This window comes from Homarus americanus, unplaced genomic scaffold (genome assembly GCF_018991925.1).
Source record: "Homarus americanus isolate GMGI-L3 unplaced genomic scaffold, GMGI_Hamer_2.0 scaffold48220, whole genome shotgun sequence".
In the NCBI taxonomy this organism is placed as follows: domain Eukaryota; kingdom Metazoa; phylum Arthropoda; class Malacostraca; order Decapoda; family Nephropidae; genus Homarus; species Homarus americanus.
Genome location: NW_024755060.1, coordinates 1919461 through 1947086, shown reverse-complemented (window position 1 = coordinate 1947086; position 27626 = coordinate 1919461). Strand labels below are relative to the sequence as shown.

At 49.1% G+C, this 27626-nt stretch overlaps 1 protein-coding gene across 1 annotated transcript in view; it reads right to left on the bottom strand.

Moving 5' to 3' along the window:
- The window catches only part of LOC121856396 (thyroid receptor-interacting protein 11-like), a 66173-nt gene that overhangs the window by 26668 nt on the left and 11879 nt on the right, over positions 1-27626 (bottom strand). The window contains exons 5-6 of the mRNA XM_042351959.1: positions 7413-7533; positions 7182-7231 (exon numbers count right to left, since the gene is read on the bottom strand). Coding sequence (XP_042207893.1) covers positions 7182-7231; positions 7413-7533 — 171 coding nt within the window. The remainder of the gene's footprint in view (positions 1-7181; positions 7232-7412; positions 7534-27626) is intronic.

Below are 27626 nucleotides of genomic sequence, written 5' to 3'. Positions count from 1 at the left end.
GGGCGTGGGAGAGGGAGGCGTGTGGGGGCGTGTGTTGAGGGGTGGAGGGTGTGGAGAGGAGGGAGGGGCGTGTGAAGAGGGAGGGCGTGTGGGAGAGGGAGGGGGTGTGGGAGGAGGAGGGTGTGGGAGAGTGAGGGGAGGAGAAGCAAGGTCATACTATAGAAGAAAGATGAGAAATAAAGAGGAAGAGAGAAACAAGGATAAAAGTGACGCTACAACACACACACACACACACACACACACACACACACACACACACACACACACACACACACAAGGCTTATCACTATAATCCCCCGAGCTGGGCCGTTATTTTCTCTATCTATTTTTCCGCGTTATTATTTCTATCGGGTGATAAGGTGATAAACCAACCCACCCCTGCCCACCTGTCCATAGTACCCACTCCTGCCCATCTACTCACTTCAGCCCACCTACAACTCATTCATCAAGGCCCACTTATAACCCACCTTCCCACCCACTCCAACCCACCTCTCTAATCCTCGTTCTTTAACCCACCAACCTGGCCATCCACCTCACTCCCTGTGAGTCACTGTCCCACCCAGCCACCCACTCCGCAAGTGACACATACACGCCGCTGTCTTTCATTAGTTACTGTGTGTAATAATAATAATAATAATAATAATAATAATAATAATAATAATAATAATAATAATAATAATAATAATAATAATAATAATAATAAACGGTTTATTAATAGAGTTGCAGCGGGTGGCTGAAAATATGCAGACTTACATTTGATTTAGACATGATATAATATGCATTGAATACATTTACAGGGCTGTGCAGTACATGAATCAGGAGTTGTTTATTATTTTAACAATAGATGGGATGGTGCTGTTTTATCTATCGTTGCGGGTGTGTGTGTGTGTGTGTGTGTGTGTGTGTGTGTGTGTGTGTGTTGTGTGTGTGTGTGTGTGTGTGTGCAGGTGTGCATAGGTGTAAATGAGCCACTAATAGCACATCTCAGTCCACACCTTGTCCACTCAGCACCAATGAACTGACACACACACACACACATACATACATACTTACGAGTCATATTGCTTTTACGATTATCATTATTATTATTATCATTATAATCACTCATTAACATGTACGTGGGTATAAGAGTAACATCCCACCACAACAAACACCCTTGGGTCGAGGCTAATAACCACCATCAACTCCACCTCAACCTCAACATCTTTTCCCAGTAAGAACAACCCCCTTACGTCATCCTGTTTCTCCCAACCGATGGTGAAATGCAGGACACACTTTACACGTCTGACTCAAGGTTCCAAACTCTCCACAACCTGATGTGAATATTATTAGTTAACACGAGGAAGATTATTCCCAAACATGATGCCTATGAGACTCTACCTCAGTATTGTAGGGAGGGAGGGGAGGGAGGGAGACAGAGGCACAGAAGGGAAGGAGACAGGTAGAGAGATACTACACGAGGAAGGATGGAGGGAAATAAAAGAGAGGAAGAGATATAACTAGGAGCAGCAACACCTCAACGTCACCTGGGATTATTGGAAGGGGTCACCTGAGATAATTAGCCCAGGGTGGAGATGGGGGAGGGGAGGGAGGTGCCTTGGAACAGAACACTGACCTTTCTTAACTAACGGTAGCATTTAAGGAAAGGGAGTGAGGGTGTGGTATTCGACGGATGGAAGGGAGTGTGTGGTGGTGGTGTAGGAGTGCTGTAGAGGACATTTACTTATCATCCACCTCCTCTCCAAATAAACAAACAAACAAACAAACACAGTCCGCCACTACAACAAAATTCAGCCCATTAGAGCCCGCACCGATAGATATAAGAACAGCACCATCCCATCTATTGTTAAAATAATAAACAACTCCTGATTTATGTACTAAACCCCATGTATTCAACGCATATTATTATGCTAAATCAAATGTAAGTTTGTATATTTTCACCCACCAGCTGCAGCTCTATTAATAAACCGTTTATTATTATTATTACACACACACACACACACACACACACACACACACACACACACACACACACACACACACATATGCAAACAGTCTATAAACGTTTTGACACAATAGATTGAATAGATGGTATAGTGCGACACACCCCTCCACCAACACACCCCACCACCAACACACCCCTCCACCAACACACCCCACCCACCAACACACCCCACCACCAACACACCCTCCACCAACACACCCCACCACCAACACACCTCCACCAACACACCCCACCACCAACACACCCCTCCACCAACACACCCCACCACCAACACACCTCCACCAACACACCCCACCACCAACACACCCTCCACCAACACACCCTCCACCAACACACACCCCACCACCAACACACCTCCACCCAACACACACCCCACCACCAACACCCCACCACCAACACACCCTCCACCAACACACCCCACCACCAACACACCCCACCACCAACACACCCCACCACCAACACACCCCACCACCAACACACCCCACCACCAACACACCCTCCACCAACACACACCCCACCACCAACACACACCCCACCCACCAACACACCCCACCACCAACACACCCCTCCACCAACACACCCTCCACCAACACACACCCCACCACCAACACACCCCTCCACCACACACCTCCACCAACACACCCCTCCACCAACACACCCTCCACCAACACACCCCCACCACCAACACACCCTCCACCAACACACCCTCCACCAACACACCCTCCACCAACACACCCCACCACCAACACACCCCTCCACCAACACACACCCCACCACCAACACACCCTCCACCAACAACACACCCTCCACCAACACACACCCCACCACCAACACACCCTCCACCAACACACCCTCCACCAACACACCTCCACCAACACACCTCCACCAACACACCCCACCACCAACACACCCCACCACCAACACACCCTCCACCAACACACCCTCCACCACACCCTCCACCAACACACACCCTCCACCAACACACCCTCCACCAACACACCTCCACCAACACACACCCCACCAACACACCCCCACCACCAACACACCCCTCCACCAACACACCCTCCACCAACACACACCCCACCACCAACACACCCCTCCACCCAACACACCCCTCCACCAACACACCCTCCACCAACACACCCTCCACCAACACACCCCACCACCAACACACCCCTCCACCACACACCCCTCCACCAACACACCCCTCCCACCAACACACCCCACCACCAACACACCCTTCCACCAACACACCTTCACCAACACACCCTTCCACCAACACACACCCTCCACCAACACACCCCACCACCAACACACCTCCACCAACACACCCCACCACCAACACACCCCTCCACCAACACACCCCACCACCAACACACCCTCCACCAACACACACCCCTCCACCAACACACCCCTCCACCAACACACCCCTCCACCAACACACCCTCCACCAACACACCCTCCACCAACACACCCCACCACCAACACACCTCCACCAACACACCCCTCCACCAACACACCCTCCACCAACACACCCCTCCACCAACACACCTCCACCAAAACACCCCACCACCAACACACCCTCCACCAACACACCCTCCACCAACACACCCCACCACCAACACACCCCTCCACCAACACACCCTCCACCAACACACCCCACCACCAACACACCCCTCCACCAACACACACCCCACCACCAACACACCCTCCACCAACACACCCCACCACCAACACACCCTTCCCACCAACACACCCTTCCACCAACACACCCCTCCACCAACACACCCCTCCACCAACACACCCTCCACAACACACCCCCTCCACCAACACACCCCACCACCAACACACCCTCCACCAAAACACCCCACCACCAACACACCCTCCACCAACATACCTCCCACCAACACACACCCTCTTCCACCAACACACCCTCCACCAACACACCCTCCACCAACACACCTCCCACCACCAACACACCCCACCACCAACACACCCTCCACCAACACACACCCCACCCTTCACCAACACACCCCTCCACCAACACACCCCTCCACCAACACACCCTCCACCAACACACCCCACCACCAACACACACACCCTCCACCAACACACACCCCACCACCAACACACACACCCTCCACCAACACACCCCTCCACCAACACCCTCCACCAACACACCCCTCCACCAACACACCCTCCACCAACACACACCCCACCACCAACACACCCCACCACCAACACACCCTCCACCAACACACCCTCCACTAACACACCCTCCACCAACACACCCCTCCACCAACACACCCCACCACCAACACACCTCCACCAACACACCTCCACCAACACACCCCACCACCAACACACCCTCCACCAACACAATTGTCCTTCACTTATGGTCTTTCAGCTGTAGTTTGTTGCTATTCATTCCTCTCTCTCTCTCTCTCTCTCTCTCTCTCTCTCATCATTTCCTGTTTATTTCATTTTCAATATTAGTTCACTTTAACGAGGCCACGTGCTGGTGTCCGGTAGGGGAAGGGGTGGGGGTCGGAGTGGTCAGCTAGTTGGTGAGGAGGAGGAGGAGGAGGGATCGAATGGTTGACATGGAAGGAGGGAGGGAGTCTCACGTACAACAATACATATATATAAAATTACCATAATTTACACAGAGGAAACGTAACACACACACACACACACACACACACACACACACACACACACACACACACACACACACACACCACACACACACACACACGACATATGCCCTTCTTGTACTGATAGTTTAGTGGACGAGTGGTATGGTAGGTGATTGTAGTAAATGAATGTAGTGATTGTGGTAGTAGGGTTCTGAGAGATTGTGGTGGATGGATAGTTATAGGTTGTGGTTGTGAGAAGAAAATAACACCAACATCAACCACCACTACCACCATCTCTACCTACCTACCAGCATCCGCCAGACCACCACCAAGCATATTAACGACTAACACTACTACCAGCACACACACACACACACACACACACACACACACCAGCAAACCGTACCATTATCACTCCTACCACCACCACCCACTCTGATCATAAGGGTGTGAGAGGGGGATGAGAGGGGTGAGAGGGGGGGTGAGGGGGGTGAGAGGGGATGAGAGAGGGATGAGAGAGGGAGAGAGAGGATGAGGAGGGATGTTAGTAGCACGAGCCAGCTAAGACTCCCCATTGTTAAATACACGTGTACCACTATTTCATTGTTACTACCACAACTACCACCATCACTACCAGGGAAACACCACCCCTCCCACTTCCGACTACCATACCCCTCCCATCCCTCTTCCACCTAAACATCTCCGGAACCTGATTTTTGGGTGGGTGGAGGGGAGGGTGGTGGGAGGTGGTTGGGGTCATAGGAGGTAGGGTCAGAGTATAGGAGGTCAACTCTAGGGGTTATGACGGAGGCGGTGACGAAGGGAGGCGTGACGGAACACAGGTGACGGGAGGAAGTAACAGTTTGACCTGACATTACACACACACACACACACACACACACACACACACACACACACACACACACATAGAGACCCACATGCACGCTCTCTCTCTCTCTCTCTCTCTCTCTCTCTCTCTCTCTCAGGTAGGTGGCGGCACAGGGGACGGAGTTATCGTTAATATTACACAGATACTGGAGATAAGGAGAAGGGAGAGGCCTTATCTCAGCTGGTGGTATATCCTGCCTCCCACCCTGCCCTCCACACACACACCTCAATATTAGTCCTGCTCCCAAGTATATTTCACCTGATGATTAAAAACACCCAAAAGCTACCTGAAGTGGTTAGGTTAGGTTAGGTTAGGTTAGAAATCGAATGACAGAAAACGACCTAAAATGGACGTCACACAAGAATAACGGACGATGGACGATATTTAACTCAACGGACGAACAAAAACACGGACGATACAACACGGACGGGGGGGACGGAAGCGTGTATCTGATGACATACACTCGCCCCACAATATAACACAACAAAGACACTTAATGCAACGACACTTCCGCCACTAATGTTGGAGCCACTGAGGGAGGGAGGGAAGGAGGGAGGGAGGGAGGGAGGAGGGAGGGAGGGAGGGAGGGAGGAGAGGGAGGGAGGGGGAGGGAGAGAGGGAGGGAGGGAGGGAGGAAGAGGAGGAAAGAGGGAGGAGGGAGGGAGGGAGGGAGGGAGGAGGAAAGGAGGGAGGAGGGAGGGATGGAAGGAGGAGGAGGGAGGGAGGGAGGGAGGGAGGGAGGGAGGGAGGGAGGAGGAAAGAGGGAGGAGGGAGGAGGGAGGGAGGAGGAAGGAGGAGGAGGAGAGGGGAGGGAGAGGGGAGGAGGGAGGAGGAAAGGAGGGAGGGAGGGAGGGAGGAGGAGGAAAGGAGGGAGGAGGGAGGAAAGAGGAGGGAGGGAGGGAGGGAGGAGGAGAAAACGCCCTTAAAATGTACTCCCTAAGACAGACAGACAGACAGACACACAGGTGAAAAGATGTGTGGAGGTAAGAGTTCGCAACGAGAGAGGTAAGGGAGGCAACAAGTGTGTCCGTGTGGGGGTAAACACCTGGCACAGATGTTATATACACTTGTGTGTTTCTCTCTCACTCCTCAACTCTCTCTCTTTACTGCTCTCCTTCCCTCTTTTCTCTTGCTACCTTAATCTCTTTCTCCATTCTCTCTCTCATCCTCTTACCTCTCTCTCTCACTCTCCCTCTAACCTCCTCCTCTCTCCCTTCCACCTCCCTCCCTCTCATTAAGCCCACAGGTGATGGGTTATAGTTGCCTAATATAGTTTTATTTTACAATTTATTGATTCGTCTCGTTAAGCCTCACGTTCATACACAAGTTCGTACATACATACATACATACATAGACATAGGTTGAGTCATAGTGTTCTCCTGACGCCATTTTGATTTGAGTGAGTTAATTAGGTTCCCCCAGGTAATAAGACAAATTAAATATACCTGTAAATCCACCTTCGTGTCGTAGTTAAGAGTGAAGTTATTAACCTACGTAGTTATACCTGAGTTTTTCTGGAATGAGATTATTTTAAAACTACGACCCGAATAAATATTGTGTCTCGTAGTTATGTAGTCGTGTCTCCAGTTAGGGTATAGAGGTAATGATTAATTAAGAATCTACCTGAGGATCTAATAATGGTCCTTACCTCGTGCGTTGTGGTGGTCTTGGGGGAGAGGCTAGTGATATCTCGTCCTTCTGTGGGTGAGATGTTATTATTATTATTATTATTATTATTATTATTATTATTATTATTATTATCATTATCATCACTATTATTGTCATTGTTGTGATATTATTATTATTGTCACCACTAGAGTATCATTCACCTGTGGTATTTTGTTAATTAATCCAAAAATGACTTGGATGTCGGCCTCACCTGTGTGTCGTAGGGCGTGTAGCTGGTGCCGGTGCTGGTCCTGTAGGGCGGCCACCTCGTACTGGTGTGAGTCCTTCAGTGCCCTTAACTCTCCCTCTAGCTCCTCCACACGCCGAGACAACTGTAAACAAACAAACAAAAATTTATTAACTACCATAATTTCACCCCATTACCCATTAACTACCATAAATCCCATTACCCATTAACTACCATAAATTCCCCATTACCCATTAACACCTCATCACTATCACCCATACATCATTGATCAACGCCCCCCATTACTACCAAAGAGTTATTCCATTACCCATTAAAAATATAACAAAACTTATATTCCATAATTTCCATTAACACCATAGATTCACCCCATTAACATCACCCATACACCATTGAAAAGCTTCCCCCATTAAGTTAAGCTGTTATACGACACAACAGACACCATTACACCTGTCAACACGCCATTACAACCATGAATAAACAGACGGAAGGACCAGTGTGGAGAAAAGCGCTTCCTCCCTTAACCCGGATACACCTGTTCCATCCTCTCCTCCCCTTCCACACTCCTGTTCCATCCTCTCCTCCCCTTCCACACTCCTGTTCCATCCTCTCCTCCCCTTCCACACTCCTGTTCCATCCTCTCCTCCCCTTCCACACTCCTGTTTCATCCTCTCCTCCCCTCCCCATTCCCTTCCATTTCTGTTCCATCACTAAGTATGTGTGGTGGTGGTGAGTCAGTAGGTGCGGTAGGTGTGGTGGTGGTGAGTCAGTAGGTGCGGTAGGTGGTGGTGAGTCAGTAGGTGTGTAGGTGTGGGTGGTGGTGAGTCAGTAGGTATGGTGCGGTAGGTGTGTGGTGGTGGTGAGCTGCAGGTGTGGTAGGTGTGGTGGTGGTGCGTCAACAGGCAGGTATTGTAGTATCTGTGACTCTCTTGCTGGGTATGGGATGGTGGTAGTGGTGGTGGTAGTGGTGGTGATGGTGGTAGTGGTGACATTATTATTACTGTATTAGTAGCCATAGTGGTGATAATAGTAGTAGTGATGGTGGTAGTGGTGGTGATGGTGGTAGTAGTAGTAATGTTTGTTAGCCATGAGTAGTGATGAGTAGTGATCCACCATCAACCACTACTGCAACAAGTGTCTGGGCTGAGCACGTGCCCCCCTGCAAGTGTCAAGATTAAAACATATGACTAGCTGGACTTCTCCCTCCCTGTGTAGCAACCCTCACCCCCAGCAGGTGTGTGTGCGTGTGTGAGAGTCCAGGCAGGTGTCACAAGTGTTACGTGGCGGAGGGGAGGAGGGGGGGGGTGATGATGGGGGTAGGAAGGGGCGTGGAGGGATGATGGGGTGGAGAAAGGGAGGGTGGGTCCCATAAGCCTACTCCGCCTGGATAATGGCATTGAGAACAGTCCACTAAACTCCCCAGTTCTCCTCCCCATCCAAACACACACCCCTGCTGTCCCCTCCCCATCCAAACACACACCCCAAGGTCCTCTCCCCTGAGCTCAGTCCCCCCCCATTCTCTCCCCCAAAATGAGGTGGGGGAGGAGGCGGGGGGGCGGGAGGTTACATACTGGTGGTAATTATATGAATACATAATACTGTATCGATCCCCGCACCTGTAAGCATAATGAATTAAGTTGTAGGTATGATGAGGCCTTTATATCAGGGGGAGGGGAGGCAGGGGGAGGTGGTAGTAACAGTCTAGTTGATCAGCCACCAAAATCAATACATGGTAATCTCTAGTAATTTTAATCTGTAGGGGGGAGGGTGAATGGGAGGGAAGGGGTTGAATAGGAAGGAGAGGGGGTCGAATGGGACAGGGAGGGGTTGAATAGAAGCGGGAGGGGTGTAGGCATATTTAATTCAGCAATATAGTCATCTTTTGCCCTTCCTACCCCATCAACTTTACCCTCCCTCTTCCCCGGCCCCCCCAACTTCACCCCTCCCCCACCCCAAGTCTGTCACACCTGCACACACTCCTCACCACCTGCTTAAAACCTCCCCCTCCCTCCACTTCCCTCACACACACGCACACAAAATACCTAATTCTTGTGTTTAACCTTTGGCGTCTGACGGGAACCAGAATAAAACGACAAGTGTTGGAAACGCAGCAAAAGAGTGACTCGAGACAGGGTTTAAACCAGATAAAACTAAACTTGATAACGAGAGAGACAAATAAAACATACACAAGGGTGATCGAGAAAAGACCTTACGCCTCATACCAAGAAACAAAACTCCCTCACATGCGGTACACACAGATAGTCAAGTCAGTAGGGGCGGCCATAACAACCAACACTCATTACAGGCGGCCATTTCACCGTTATTAATACAGAGTGTAGGGTGTAGGTTGTTGGATATAGGGTGTAGAGTGTATTATGTAGGGTGTCTTGTGTAGGGTATAAGGTGTCTTGTGTAGGCCTATGGGAATTCATCACTGCCTCGTAGGTCACCCCTTATACCTCTCAGTAGCTGGTGGTGGATGAGGGAGAGAGAAGTGTCCAGTTGATAAAGTCGGCAGGAGAGGGGGGGAGAGGGAGAGGGAGGGAGAGGGAGGGAGAGAGGGGGAGAGGGAGGGAGAGGGGAGAGGGAGGAGGGGAGAGGGAGGGGGGAGAGGAGGGGGAGGAAGAGAAATGAGTGAGGGTGGTAGAGGGAGGGAGGGAGCTTGCAGTCAGCACACCCATAATGTAAATATCCACTCCCGTCCACTTCACGACATACCTAACAGTGTCACCTGGTGCAAGCTAGTTGTACCTGTACCTGTAATTATACCTGTACCAGTACCTGTAATTATACCTGTAATTACACCGATGTTTCTGGCAAAAATATCCCAATCAGATTTTAATAGACAAAACTTATTACATATACTGGTTTTATGACACACACACACACACACACACACACACACACACACACACACACACACACACTGGTATAAGACTGAAGCACGTTCGTCCCTTGGCCAAGTTGAGTATGCTGGCGTCACCACACACCAACCTGCCTCCCAGTGCTGCTGTTTATCACTTTATACTGCTGTCAATAAATGCTGTTCCTGTTGTCAACCACGGAGGTAAACCACAGGGATCAACCACAGGAGTCAGGCACATCAGTGAACCGAAAAGATCAACCACAAGAGTCAATCACAAGATTCAACCACAGGGGTCAATCACAGGCGTCAAGCACATCAGTCAACCACTGAGATCAACCACAGGAGTCAAGCAAAGGAATCAACTACAAGTGTTAACCAGAGGAGACACTCACATGAGTCAGGCACATGAGTCAAGCACATCAGTCAACCACAGGAATCAACCACAGGAGTCAACCACAGTGGACTATTCCCAAACGTCCCCAGAGTTCAAGTTTACACCACGACCCGAGGCCTGAGGACGCATCTCAACCACTCACTCAAATTACAACACAATGATGTAATTTCAAAATGGCGCCCAGAATGCCTTGAGACTATACCATAACTAGATGCCATTTCTTCTTTCTTGTTAGTTAAGTTAAAAAAAATAAATACCGTAAGGCTTTTTGAGAATGTGGAATCTAATTTAAGACTTTTTTGATAACATAACCTAATCTAACCTAAACCCAACCTAACCTAACCCTAATCTAACCTAAACCCAACCTAACCTAACCCTAATCTAACCTAAACCCAACCTAACCTAACCCTAATCTAACCTAACCTAACCCTAATCTAACCTAAACCCAACCTAACCTAACCCTAATCTAACCTAAACCCAACCTAACCTAACCCTAATCTAACCTAAACCCAACCTAACCTAACCCTAATCTAACCTAAACCCAACCTAACCCTAATCTAACCTAAACCCAACCTAACCTAACCCTAATCTAACCCTAAAACCCAACCCAACCTAAACCCTAATCTAACCTAAACCCAACCTAACCCTAATCTTAACCTAAACCCAACCCAACCCTAATCTAACCTAAACCCAACCTAACCCAACCCTAATCTAACCTAAAACCTCCAACCTAACCTAACCCTAATCTAACCTAAACCCAACCTAACCTAACCCTAATCTAACCTAAAACCCAACCTAACCCAACCCTAATCTAACCAAACCCAACCTAACCTAACCTAATCTTAACCTAAACCCAACCTAACCTAACCCTAATCTAACCCAAGTAACCTAAACTTAACCCTAATCTAACCTAAACCCAACCCAACCAACCCTAATCTAACCAAACCCAACTCTAACCTAACCCTAATTCCAACCAAAACCCAACCTAACCCAATCCCAATCTAACCTAAACTCAACCTAACCAACTCAATCTAAACCCAACCTAACTCAACCCTAATCTAATCCCAAACCCAACCCAACCCAACCCAATCTAACCCAAACCCAACCTAACCTAACCCTCAATCTAACCCAAACCCAACCCAACCTAACCCCAACCATCCCAAACCCAACTCCAACCAACCCTAATCTAACCCCAAACCCAAACCTAACCCAACCCTAATTCAACCAAACCCAACCTAACCTAACTCTAATCTAACCTAAACCCAACCTAACCTAACCCTAATCTAACCTAAACCCAACCTAACCTAACCCTAATCTAACCTAAACCCAACCTAACCTAACCCTAATCTAACCTAAACCCAACCTAACCTAACCCTAATCTAACCCAATCCACTCTAGGTAGCGTTAGGGTGTCTAATCATCAGGTGAAATAAGCTGGGGTGCCTAATAGTCACCTGATCCAAAGGTAATAAACGTTTTCTTCACCTGAGAACAGTACACCTGACTCACCTAAAATAAGGCTCAGTAAACACAAAGAGAATCTATATTTAAAAGATGACGTTTGGTATATGAACAAACCTTTCTTCCTCTCTGTGTGTGTGTGTGTGTGTAGGTAGGTGTGTGTGTAGGTAGGTGTGTAAGTATATTATGTATGTATGTATGTATGTACTGTATGTAGGTAGGTGTGTATGCATGTGTGTAGATTATATATACATATGTATGTATGGTTAGATTAGGTCGACTCACCCCCTCTAGCGGCGTCCATCATTACTACCAGCTGACGTAATCAACAGGTACACCGTAATGAAGGCCACCTGAGGATTGACCCCCCCCTCCCCCGGGCATATTTCACCTGATGATTAAATACCCAGTCCTCCCCCCAGCCCCTTCAACCCACCATCCAGGCCCCCTCAACCCACTATCCAGCCCCTTCAACCCACCATCCAGGCCCCCTCAACCCACTATCCAGCCCCTTCAACCCACTATCCAGCCCCTTCAACCCACCCTCCAGCAAGACCGTCATCGACCCACAGCCACACCAGCACCGTTTAACACCACCAATACATTCTGGCCACACCACTATACCCCACCCCTCCCTCCACCACACACACCGCCGACACTGTGGTAGAGGAGGAGGTTAGTGAGGGGTATGGATGGAGGAGGAGGGACATGGGGTGATGAGGAGGACGAGGAAGGGAAGAGACATTGGCGTGGGAGGGCGTGGGGGAGGGGGGGAGGGGCGGGTGAACAATGGGGTCTGGTTGGCGGAAAAGGCGTGTTCCGCCAACGTGTTAAATTGTCCCGTTTAATCTGATAAGTCAACAACAGGTGTGGTGGTGTGGTAGTGGTGGTGTGGTGGTGTACTGTTATTGGGATATGAGAGTGGCAGGTAGCTGAAGAAAGCTAACTAGACAGGTAGACGGGCAGGTAGATGGGTAGAACACAAGGCCATAGGTATCTGTTTTGAGAGAGAGCCAGTCGCTGTCAGGGCATCAAGTAGTTATGATTATGTCTGGTCACTACTACTCACTCTCTCTCTCTCTCTCTCTCTCTCTCACCATACCTGTAATCTCACCTCTTTAGCCCTGACGAGAAGCATGGCTGAGTGGCTACCAGTGGCTACATGTAACTCTCTGTTCCCCTGGTTCGGTCTCCTTCACCTCACCACCTTGGGTATTATGTGGTGTTAGGGGGTGATAGCTAACACCACACGTGTGCCTGAGGTGGTGTTACGGTGGTGATAAGGTGATTGTTAGGAGCGCCTCTCACCTGTGTGTGTGTGTGAAAGAACGCAACAGGTAGCTAGCCAATTGGACAAGGTATCCTGGAATGGGGTATGGATGGCATGTCCGTGTGTGTGTGTGTGTGTGTGTGTGTGTGTGTGTGTGTGTGTGTGTGTGGGAGGAAGCCAAGAGGAGACACGGGTGGTAGTGATGGTATCTTGGCTACATATATCAGACATGAACACTGTAATATGCCACGGTTTTACATATCTCACACACACACACACGGCCGGATAAATGGTTCCTCAAGTACAATTTTTTTTCTCAACATTTTCTTCTCCGTAAAAACTGTTATTTCCGCAACCGCTTCGATACACTTTCCGCGAACCGCAGATTTCATTAGCATACCGCACTTTCCACCACCACGCACTCACCCCTACCGCAAAACCTTCCTCAACCGCACACGACGCCAGGCTTCGACTCGGGGGGCGAGCCAACGACGGTATGGAAAGGTCTCACTATACTTTCTGAGGGGAGGAGGGAAGGGGGAGGAGGGGAGGGGGAGAGAGAAAGGGGATAGGGGGAAGTCTCTCCATATAACCGGTTGTCCATAGAAACCGGTTACAGTGCCAACCAGTCTTTATACGGGCTGTTGGTGAGTGTAGTCCCCGTTAGTGACAAAACCATACCTCCCCTCCCCCCTCCCCCAGTAACACATACACCCCCCTCAACCATCTACAACCATCTACCGCAAATCACAATCACCTACCACCATCCACAACCACCTCTCACAATCCACAACCACCATCCATAACCACCAACAATCACCATCCACTCCCCTGCATTAAGAAAAAACAACTCAATTTATTTTCTCGTAACTCAAAAACATTACGAAATAAAATATAAAAAACCGAAAGATAAAAACACCAAATATTTTTTACTTGTTTTCGTGGTGGAGGAGTGATCACTCCAGCCTTGCATGCAGTGGTGAGATACAATAGGTAAATATTCTGGTGTTTCTTAAGATAATTTCTCTCCGTGATAGATATGAGGTTTGGGCGTGGGGGAGCCATGTAGGCGTGGGGGAGCCATGGGCGTGAGGAGGTTTGGGTTTAGGGAAGGGTTGGGCGTGAGCTGTGGGCGTGGAGAAGGCAGGATTTATGGTGTTGTGGGCATGGGGAAGGCGTGGTGGGCGTGTAACGGAACAGGATCCAGGAGCGGGAAGACGGTTGCCGTGGGCCGTGAGGAAAGAATACAGTGTGTACGTGCTCCGTGGCACCGAGGAGGAGGGAGGAGGAAGGAAGAAGAGGAGGGGGAGGAAGAGGGGGAAGGAAGAAGAGGAGGGGGAGGAAGAAGAGGAGGGGATAGTGGTGTAAACTATCTCTCGGTGCTGGGTCTTCAAGCCTCTTCGTCGTCTTCAATAGTCGAGCACATCCTTCAACTCTCTCCAGTGACACTCCATCATTATTCTACTCGAGGGGGAGGGGGTGGAGAGGGGGGGAAGGGAGAGTGGGGAGGGAGGAGGGGGCTTACCCTAAAGACACTGACCTTTTTGATCGTTTGACCCTATAAAAGGTTGAGGGTCACTGGGCCACTCAGCTAAGCAAGGCATTATCCTCCACCCCTCCCCTCTGTCCACCCCTTCCCCTGTCCGCTCTGTCTCCTCTATTTCCCCCCGTTCCTCAACTGCTCCCTGCCCCCACCCTCCCTCCCCCTCCACTCCCTCTCATCATCATCATTCTATCCAGTTTCCTCTTATGCATTTACATCAAGTGTTTTACTTATTGTATATTTTATTATTTTTATTTCGTTTTAGTTTCGTCATTCAGTTCCTTCATATATATTCATGACGTTGGGTTAGGTTATTATGAACTAGAACACCTCTTGACAACTGGGTTGGAAGAGAGTCCCTGTACCTCATGCATTACTTTGGAGGGGTGGTAGATTGTAGATGTTATTAGTGGTGAGAATGGTTATAGTAGCAGTGAGGATGGTGGTAGTTGTGTTGGTTGTGGTGCGGAGGTTGGTGGAAGGGGAATGTGCCATGTCACTAAATCAGCAACCTGCCTACCACACACACACTTTTTCTACTTCCAGACACAATACTACTTCTACTTTCTACTACTATTAATACTACTTTCTACTTCTACAACTGCTTCTACTTACTATCTCAACTACTTACTCACACAACACAGAGAGAGAGAGAGAGAGAGAGAGAGAGAGAGTCGTGTCGTGAACACTTACATAACAAGGCGTCATTAATACATCATAACAACACAGTAATTACGACCTTTACCTTAGTGGACCCAACACCACCTACCTCACCTTCCCCCTCTCTTTCCTTCCTACCTATCTCTTTACCTCCCTCTCTCCCTCCCCTCACCTGCCTCCCTCCCCAAGCAAGGTACAATTCCCTCACTTTCTCAACACAACACCACTGTGTACGTATTAATTTTCATATATTACATAAACATTAATAAATACGTCATAAAATACAGGTACAGTAATGCCCAGGTAGCGATTGTATCACGTGAAGCAGGTGTACAGGTGGATATAAATTACAGATGCAGGTAACAACAGGATACAGGTAAAAACAGATAACAGGTAACACCAGGTAACAGGTACAAGGAATACCAGGGTACAGTCAACAGCCTTCACAATGACACTACTCTTATGTTAGCGAAAGTAGTGATATGTAAACAACGTCCCTCTCTCTCTTCTTCTTGTTCAATAGCTACACGGCCTACGCCAGGCAGAACTCGTGAAGTGTTACCAGAACAAAGTAGCGTAGAGGGAGACACAGTTACCAGATCATGACGGTGAGGAGACAGGCAGTATTACCAGAAGGAGGTGGCAGAGGCGAGGGAGGGGGTGAGGGGTGTCTCATGGGGTGATAATTAACAACACATGCCAGAGAGTTGTTCAAACACCATTATTTAGTACTCTCCCCACCTTCCTCCCCTTCTTCTGTCTTATCTCCATTACTCCCCTTCCTTCCGTCATCACTCCTACCATTCCCTCTTCTTCCTCCAATAATCCACTCTCTCATTCCCTCTCACTTCTCTTCCTTTCCATCACCTCTTCTCTCTTTCCCTCCCTCTCCTCTTCCTTCCTCCCTCCTCCTCCTCCCCCTCTTCCTCCTCCTCGGTGCCACGGAATAATGTACACACAGCCTTTCTCATCCTCTCCCCACCCACCATACAACACCTCCCCTTCACCCCCCATTGTCCCAAACTCCCCCCCACCTTACTTCATCTTGTGTGTCAGTCAGTGTGTGTGTGTGTGTGTGTGTGTGTGTGTGTGTGTGTGAACGCTCACATTTGTCCACATGAGGGATCAATGTTCGCCTCACAAGTCAGCAACACGTGTAAGACACAAACAGTAACACAACACAACACACCAAACATAACCTAACCCTTCCTAATCTTACCTAACCTAACCTAATCTATCCCAACCTAACCTAACCCAGCCTATTCTCACTTAACCTAATCTGACCTAGCCCAAATTAATGTGACCTAATCCAACCTACACTCACTTAATCTAACCTAACCCAAATCCAACCTTATGAGCGTTACTGTATTTAATACGTTCACTTGTACTTAAAAATAAAAGTTCACTTACAACACATGAAAAAGTAAATAGTTTTTCGACTAATAACTAAAAAAATAAGTCACCTCAGAAAACTTAGATATGAACACTAATCAAGCTTGAAATCCACCAATGAGAAACGAGCCTGACTGATATCTAAATTTTTATTGGCTCACGACACCCAATAATTACGTCGAATTACAACCCCTATTACGCGCATACGTGAAATGGTCCCAACTCCCTAAAGGAATATAAATAGGACGTTAAATAGGGATAATCTTCCTATTAAGCCCAGCAACATACCTAAAGTTCTCGCTAAATTGGGATAACTTGTTTGTATTGTTATAACTGGATGGGAATTAGTTCACGCATGGTTATAGGTCAAGCTAGGTTAGATTAAGACAGGTTAGGTTAGGTTAAGCTTGGTTGAGTTGGGAGTTAGGTCGAGACATGTTGGGTTAAGTTAGGAGTTAGGTTGAGACACAGTTACCGAGGCCAGGAAAAAAATAATGTTGTTGTAAAATAAATTCAACAACTCCAGAAGTCTTGCACAAGCTGGGACCCGTCTTGTGCAAGTGTTCACCCCCCCTGCTGTGACACTAACCCTCCTGCTGTGACACTAACCCTCCTGCTGTGACACTAACCCTCCTGCTGTGACACTAACCCTCCTGCTGTGACACTAACCCTCCTGCTGTGACACTAACCCTCCTGCTGTGACAGTAACCCTCCTGCTGTGACAGTAACCCTCCTGCTGTGACACTAACCCTCCTGCTGTGACACTAACCCTCCTGCTGTGACACTAACCTCCTGCTGACACTAACCCCTCCTGCTGTGACTGTGACTAACCCTCCTGCTGTGACACTAACCCTCCTGCTGTGACACTAACCCTCCTGCTGTGACACTAACCCTCCTGCTGTGACACTAACCCTCCTGCTGTGACACTAACCCTCCTGCTGTGACACTAACCCTCCTGCTGTGACACTAACCCTCCTGCTGTGACAGTAACCACTCCTGCTGTGACACTAACCCTCCTGCTGTGACACTACCCTCCTGCTGTGACACTAACCCTCCTGCTGCTGTACTAACCCTCCTGCTGTGAGCCACTAACCCTCCTGCTGTGACAGACTCCTGCTGTGACTAACCCTCCTGCTGTGACACTAACCCTCCTGCTGTGACACCCTCCTGCTGTGACACTAACCCTAACCCTCCTGCTGTGACACTAACCCTCCTGCTGTGACACTAACCCTCCTGCTGACACTAACCCTCCTGCTGTGACAGTAACCCTCCTGCTGTGACAGTAACCCTCCTGCTGTGACACTAACCCTCCTGCTGTGGCACTAACCCTCCTGTGTGACACTAATCCTCCTGCTGACACTAACCCTCCTGCTGTGACAGTAACCCTCCTGCTGTGACAGTAACCCTCCTGCTGTGACAGTAACCCTCCTGCTGCAGTAGCTCCTGCTAACCCTCCTGCTGTGACACTAACCCTCCTGCTGTGACACTAACCCTCCTGCTGACACTAACCCTCCTGCTGACACTAACCCTCCTGCTGTGACACTAACCCTCCTGCTGTGACACTAACCCTCCTGCTGACACTAACCCTCCTGCAGAAGAAATTCGCGAGGAAATTCCAGAGGTGGAACTGATATTTAGGGGAAAGGAAGAAGAGAAATTAAAGAATATCACTATCAGAAAAGAGGATGCTCTTGAGAAGACACATAAATTAAAGAAGACAAAATCCCCAGGGCCGGATAAAATTTTCCCTCGAGTCTTGAAAGAGTGTAGGGAACAGATTAGCGGACCCCTCGTAAATTTATTTACAAAATCATTAGACACGGGAGCTGTGCCAGACTTGTGGAAACAGGCAAATGTAGTACCCATATTCAAAAAGGGAGACAGCATCAGCGTCAAATTACCGGCCGATCAGTTTGACGTCAGTAGTGGGGAAATTTCTTGAATCAATTATAGCAGATTGCATCCGATCGCATCTAGAGAAAAGCAAATTAATCTACGACTCTCAACATGAGTTTACAAAGGGAAAATCTTGTCTAACAAATCAGCTGAAGTTTTTTAGGAAAGTTTTCGAGGTAGTAGATAATGACGAAAATTACGATGTTATTTACTTAGACTTTAGCAAAGCATTTGACAGAGTACCGCATCAGAGGCTTCTGAGAAAAGTTAAGGCTCATGGTATCGAGGGGAAAGTTTTAAATTGGATAAAATCATGGCTCACCGATAGAACGCAGCGGGTCAGCGTAGATGGTGTTAAATCTGAGTGGGACCGTGTAACCAGTGGGGTTCCCCAGAGGTCAGTACTGGGCCCACTCTTGTTCATAATCTACATAAACGATCTAGATACTAGGATCAGCAGTGACATAAGCAAGTTTGCGGATGACACCATAATAGGGCGGCAGATTAATTCAGGTCACGATGCAAATGCACTACAGGAGGATTTAAATAAACTGCAGGGGTGGTCAGAAAAATGGCAAATGAAATTCAACACCAGCAAGTGCAGCGTACTTAATATTGGAAGAACAAATACTGTCAATGTATACAGCCTTAACAACATCAACCTAGAGAAGTCGACTTGTGAAAGAGACTTATGGGTACTTGTAAGCCCGGACCTACGGCCTAGAAAACAGTGCGTTAATATTCGAAATAAGACAAACAGAGTGTTAGGTTTTATATCTAGAAGTGTAAATAATAAGAGTGCAGAGGTCTTATCGCAACTATATCTTGCGCTAGTCAGGCCGCACCTCGATTATGCGGTTCAGTTCTGGTGCCCCTATTATAGAATGGATATCAAATCACTAGAGTCGGTGCAGCGAAGAATGACGAAAATGATTCCGGGACTTAGAAACCTTCCATATCAAGATAGGTTAAAGAAACTAAACTTGCATTCCCTAGAAAGACGAAGAGTGCGGGGAGATATGATAGAAGAATTTAAGCGGGTGAAAGGAATCAAATAAAGGGGATATAGATAAAGTTCTTATAATATCCGAGCAGGATAGGACTCGGAACAACGGATTTAAGTTGGATAAGTTTAGGTTTAGGAGGGAGATAGGAAGGAACTGGTTCACAAATAGGGAGGTGGACGAGTGGAACAAGCTTAGCAACCTTGTAGTAAGTGCGGGAACTCTGGAAAAGACAATAATAATGACGATGATGACTACAATGATGATGGTGCAGGGTGGTGCCGGAAGGGCGTAGAGGCGGGGCGGGGAGGGCGGGGCGGGGCGGAGAATAGGACGTAGGAACGGAAAGGAGGCTAGGCGGAAGAGACAAAAGTAGTGATTCAGTTTCAGAATAATACAATAACATGGTACAAGGGACTGGTGGGAGTTTATTGGAGGGGTACATGTATCACCAACAACGTACATGTATCACCAACAACGTACATGTATCACCAACAACGTACATGTATCACCAACAACGTACATGTATCACCAACAACGTACATGTATCACCAACAACGTACATGTATCACCAACAACGTACATGTATCACCAACAACGTATACGTATCACCAGTAAGATGCGCCATAAGGATAAAGAAATATACATAGTCAAGGGCGGATCCAGATGGGGGTCCCGGAGGTCCGCATCCCCCCCTTCATCAGAAAATTCTAAAACTTTTTCTTTAATGCAGTTTTCACTCAGGCATTTTTGTATAGTAAAAAGTAATTACTATTGACCTCAGAATATCAGGTGCACGTGGCCTCAGAAAGGCCATAATATTGGTCAGGTTTAAAAAGTATTCGGGGGTAGATTACAGCCCCCACCACCCCCAGCTGGGTGGGCTCGCCATGGTCCCCCACCCACAACTTCTCGGACCCCCTTTTTGATATTCCTGGATCCGCCCTTGTGATGATAGCAATCAATGTATGGTTTGTATGTGTGGCGTGTATGTATTCATGTGTAGGTAGTGTCTGCGTGGATGTATATATCTACGTGTATGTACTGTATACGTGTATGCATGAGTCACGATGAATGTATGTGTCTGTACGTGTGTATGTACGTCTGCATGGACAGTATGTATCTAAGGTACTCACCAATGGACTTCAAATATCAAGGTCTGGATTTCCCATCGCGCGGCGTTGAGAGAGTCTTCAGCCTTCGCTAGAGGCGTGGAAGGCCAGCGTAGAGAGCCGCGCCTCGCCAAGCACGCCCCCACACCTGCGCTAACGAGGCAGGTAGAGGCGACGACATCCCTCCCACGACCACCAAGGCGCGCGACGGTTCCCCGACTTTAAGACACGATCCTCCTCGCCTTCTCGCCATTGAGGGAAGTGATGGCTCTGGTTGTGGCGTTGGGAGACGATGGAGGAGAAGGAAGAAGGAAGAGATGTCTTGTCGGAGGGGAGCGTGGCCGCCAACTGTTGCACACGCCTTGATTCTTTCTTCCGCGCGTCTTCTTGTTCGGGAGGTGGTAGGGGGAGGAGGCTCATGGGGCCACCCGAATCTACCCGAGTACACCCGAGTCCCCCCCGAATATGACGTCAACATTATCCACCCGACCCAAGTTCTTCCCCTCATTAATAAACACTTCATTTTCTCTCCTCTACCTCAATCCAAGACTCTTTTCAACTCTCCCAGATGACTTCCCTCAACTTTAACAACATCCACAGCCATCAGTAACATTCCTGGTGAGGGACATATTTTAGGGGAAGGTGTTATGGATACCCGCCAAAACGTGCGCGCGCATAACGGCAGTAAGGCGCGGCGCTGCTCACCACGTGGTTAAGCTGGTAGCACCTCTCTTATCTCCGCCACGCCAACGCCATGACCCCTGTACCGCCTTTGAACTTTTATCTACCCTTTCCCTTACCTCTGGGGGACTACAGCTTACCCCTTGCCTTCGTCACCCTATGATCCATCAAGTGGGTAAGACCGGTTGGTCAGTTACCCATGACCACCTCTCCCTTATCTGCCTGCCTAACGCCAACGCCGCCGAAGCCTTTTCCTCGTTGTTACCCTTGGATTAATTGTCCGTTACCTTTGTGTAGTTACCTTCAGGGTCCGCCACGCCTCTTACCTACCTCTCACCTTTGGAACTTTTACCTTACATTACCCTACTAACATACCGTCACCCCCACTCCCTTAACCTAACCCCTACTCTCAGTTTTTCCACCTCTTTCCCCTCCCTTGATTCCTCTTCTCCACCCCCATGTCAAGTCCCCCTCCCTCTCCTTCCTCCCCCAAACTCAAAATTTACACCTCCCCCCCTCCCCCAGCTCAACTCATTCCCCCAACCCATCCTCCCCTTTCCCCCATTTCACCCCCCCCTCACGTCACCCTCCCCTAACAGACCTGCAGGTGTCCTAGTAGCAGGCATCACTACACCAGGTTTACAATATAACACTGAAGGACTCCAGCCACCACTACTGCACCACCACAGCCACCACTACTGCACCAACTACACCACACCTTCACCACCGCAGCCACCACTCACTGCACCAACCACACCACACCTTCACCACCACAGCCACCACTACTGCAACTAACCACACCACACCTTCACCACCGCAGCCACCACTACTGCAATCAACCACACCACATCTCACCACCACAGCCACCACTACTGCACCAACCACACCACACCTTCACCACCGCAGCCACCACTACTGCACCAACTACACCACACCTTCACCACCACAGCCACCACTACTGTCACACCTTCACCACTACTGTCACACCCTCATCACTACTGTCACACCTTCACCACTACTGTCACACCCTCATCACTACCGTCACACCTTCACCACTACTGTCACACCCTCATCACTACCGTCACACCTTCACCATCACAGCCACACCCTCATCACTAATGTCACACCTGCACCACCATCAACACGAGGTGAGGGGTGAGAGATGAGGAAAGTAAGAGAAGATAGACGTGAGAGGTGAGGGAAGTGAGAGGAGAGGGAAGTGAGAGGTGAGGGAAGTGAGAGGTGAGGGAAGTGAGAGGTGAGGGAAGTGAGAGGTGAGAGAAGTGAGGGGTGAGGGAAGTGAGAGGTGAGAGGCCATTCAGTGATCACCATGAATATTTTACAGTACAGTAATCAGATAACCGCCCTCATGTGTTCCCGCCACCCACCAGAGCCGCCATCGTCACCTTAACCCGTCACCAGAGCCGCCATCGTCACCATAAGCCGTCACCAGAGCCGCCATCGTCACCCTATTCGTCTTGATTGAGAGAAGAAGAAGGAGGAGGAGGAGGAGGAGGAGGACGAGGAGGAGGAGAAGAAGGAGGAGGACGAGGAGGACGGAAGAAGAACAGAAATTTTCCCCAATTTAATTCACAAAAAACAAAATCTCTCTCTCTCTCTCTCTCTCTTCTCATAATTAACAGAACTACAAAGGTGACAGGTACATATCTAGTGGTGGGGAGGGGGATGGGTACCAGTATAACCCCCTAAAGCATATAACACTGGCAATTATGTGGTGCTTGTGGGGAGGCAGAGGGAGGCGAGGCGGAGGGAGGGGAGGCGAGGAGGCGGAGGGGGAGGCGAGGGAGGTGAGAGGGGAAGGCGAGGGAAGGGAGGGAAGCGAGGAGGGGAGGGTTGGGATGATAGTGGTAGCGATGGTGTTGTGATGGTGGTGTGTAGTGGAGGTACTGGTGGTGGTGGTGGCTCAACATCACCATTCCCACCATGCCTCTACCACCACCATCTCTCACCACCATCAATAAACTATCCCAACTCATCAGCCACAGATCAATCGCCACATCACCCACCCCCTACCCCCATGCAACACCTCCCCTCCCCTCCCAACTTCCTCTCACCCCTTCCCTACCCCCTTTATAATTATTATCGGTAGTTGCATCAGGCACTGTTGTGAGAGGGTGAGGAGAGAGAGAGAGACTACCCTACATCACTCAGCACACTACCTTGCAGAGAATGTACACCACCATGGTTGTGGACACACTCCACCATGGATGGATGTACCACACTCCACCATGGATGTATCCACATGGATGACACACTCCCACCATGGATGTACACACTCCACCATGGATGTACACACTCCACCATGGATGTACCACACTCCACCATGGATGTACACACTCCACCATGGATGTACACACTCCACCATGGATGTACACACTCCACCATGGATGTACACACTCCACCATGGATGTACACACACCACCATGGATGTACACACACCACCATGGATGTACACACTCCACCATGGATGTACACTCCACCATGGATGTACACACTCCACCATGGATGTACACACACCACCATGGATGTACACACACCACCATGGATGCACACACACACTCCCACCATGGATGTACACACTTCACCATGGATGTACACACTCCACCATGGATGTACACACTCCACCATGGATGTACACACTCCACCATGGATGTACACACTCCACCATGGATGTACACAAGCACAGTACATTCAAGACGTCAAGAAGATATTATTCCTGTGGCTACACCTGACAACCATATATAACACATCACCGAGAAGGAAGTCTTGTACACGCTGCCCCAAGACAACGACAGGAGGAAGACAACGACAGGAGGAAGACAACGACAGGAGGAAGACAACGACAGGAGGAAGACAACAGAACGACATCAACGCCATACCATAACACACATACAGAAGTCAATTTGACACACACACACACACAAGCCTAACCTAACCCCCATACCATAACAAATGACTAAAGTAACTCGTGTTAAGTGTGTTGGAGCTGAGAGAGAGAGAGAGAGAGAGAGAGAGAGAGCACACAATACATCAGGTGACAGGTGAATCAATAACATAATTACTAATGGCCGACTACTGCCTTCACCTGCTGGCTCTCATCCACCTCCTCTATCCACACTATCCACCTCCTCTAGCCACACAATCCACTTCTTCTCTTTTCTCTAATATTTTTAATTTTCTCTCACTATCTCACTGTTCTCCCACTCTCTTCTCCTTTCTCACTCTCTATTCCTTTCTTCTCTATACAGTCACTTCCCCTATCCACTCATTTTCAATCCGCTTACAGTACTTCCTCTATCCATCCAGTCCCCCTATCAACACACACCCTTATTCATCCACCTCTATCCACTTACCTCCTTCATCCTACCCATACACCCACCCAGCTCTATCAATCTTTTCCCTATCCACTCATCTATCCATCCCTATCCACTCCACCGAGCCCCTACCCACAGCTGAGGCTTTATCCGGGTCTTATCGTTATCAGAGAGAGAGAGAGAGAGAGAGAGAGAGAGGAAGCGAGGGGAAGGATGAGGGGTGAGGAGAGGTAGCGAGGAGTGAGAGAAGGGGTGAGGTTAGGGGTGAGGGGAGGTGTAGGTAAACCTTATCACCTTACAGCACCTTATCTTATCTCACCACCACCACCTCCTGATGCATATACTCCCCCCCCCCTCTCCTCTTACCTCCCTCCTCCTCCTCCCTCCCTCTCACGCAGACATAACACCAAGACTCGCAGTAATGCCACTTCATAACACACACGGAACACATAACGGTATACTCTCTCTCTCTCTCTCTCTCCTGACAACGCATGACACATTCCTTGACACTACTGATACATCCTCATGACGACGCATGAGAGGATTTACCAAGATATTGTTCCCATTACAGTACTTCCTGGGGTGTGTGTGTGTGGGTGATGATATGGTGGTGAGAGGATTGTGTAGTGGTACTGAGGTGGTAGTGACAAATTTCCTCCAGTGCCATTTCCTCCCCTTCCTCCCCCTCCACTCATTCTACCCTCCCCCCCCACGTCCGTTACACACTCGCGTTATCAAGTTAGTGATAATAATTCAAATATTTGCCACGCCAGCACCACCTCCTCCCCACCCACATCACCCTCCAAAACCACCCTCCCCACCATCACCCCTCCACCACCACCCCTCCCCACCATCGCCCCTCCTCCACCACCACCTCCCACCATCACCCCCTCCACCACAACAACTCCCACCACCACCACCCATCCCACCATCACCCCTCCACCACCACCCTCCCACCATCACCCCCTCCACCACCACCCTCCCACCATCACCCTCTCCGCCACCACCCGTCCCTACATCACCCCTCCACCACCATCCCTCCCACCATCACCACCTCCACCACCATCCCCCCTCCACCACCATCTCCACCACCATCACCCCCTGCTCAACCCCCTCCACCACCACCCCCACCCCTCCCTACCACCATCTCCTGCTCTCCACAGCTATCAGTACCCCCACCTCCCCACAACCATCATCTTCCCTCCCAGCACCCTCGCGTTCGATAGCAAGTCCCCACATCCCCTGCAATCCCTCACCCCTCCCTCAGCCACTGCGCCCCTCTCCCTTCTATTCCACCATCACCCCCTGTATCCCCCTCACCCCCCATCACCCTCTCACTTATCTCTTCCCCTCATCACCTACATGAGAGAGAGAGAGAGAGAGAGAGAGAGATCCTGCACTATATGAGGGTTGAGAGTTCCTTGACATATGAAATACGTCACCCCCCTACACACAGGAAGTCCCCAAACACGAGATGAACAAAACTCTGGCCTTTGTGTGAAAAAAAACCACTTTATTATTACTGTATTTTACATATATTACAGGAGTTCTATACTACAATACACATACTTAAATTACTTATAAACACACACACACACACACACACACACACACACAAACAAACCTAAACAAACTTAACATAAACCTAACCTAAAACAACTCTAACCAAATCAAACATAAACTAACCAATCCTAAACTTCATCTCACCTAACCAACCCACAGGTAGCATTAGGGTGTTTACTCTTCAGGTGACATTAGTTCAGGGGGGGTTAATCTTCAGGTGATCATTTACACACTACAATATACAGTACATTACACAACCCAGTCAAGAATTAATCCCCGGCCGTCTTGAGCAACAGTGAAGGGGGGATGGGGAGGAGGAGGATGAAGGGAAAGGAGGGATGGAGGGATGGAAGGAGATGGGAGGGAGGTGATGGAGGAAGGGGGTGATGGAGGAAGGGGTGATGGAGGGAGAGGGGTGATGGAGGGAGGGGGTGACGGAGGGAGGGTGATGGAAAGGAGGGTGAGGGGGGAAGGGAAAGGGGTAGGCGATGGAAGGAGGAGTGGGAGATGGGGGAGGGGAGTGAGGTTATATCTTTCTCCTTTAGAGTCCGATCATTTTATAGAGATAATCTAAATCTCTGTCTTATGTTGTGTCTAACCTAACCTAACCTAACCTAACCTAACCTAACCTATATAAAATGATGTCCAAAGGGGAGGGCTAATAAATATTCTATAAAAAGCTCTGTGTGTGTGTGTGTGTGTGTGTGTGTGTTTGGTCTACTTTTCTATCTTATCTTAATCCTATGATCTTATCTCTCTCTCACCATATCCCTGACACTGCCGTACCTCACCTAGCCACACCCCACCATGCCTTACCACACCTTGTCGCACCCCATCACCCAAAATGACGAGCATTTCCTCAACATGGACAATCTAACCTAACCTAACCTAGTTCACCATTGGGGTTAGTAACCTTCAGGTGAAATAAACTGAGGAGCTAATCTTCATGAGACATAAATCCTGTAATATCTGACAAACGAGGTGATTGTGTCTCTTGGGTCATTGCTTATAGAGAGTACAGTACAGTAGTAACCTCGTACCAT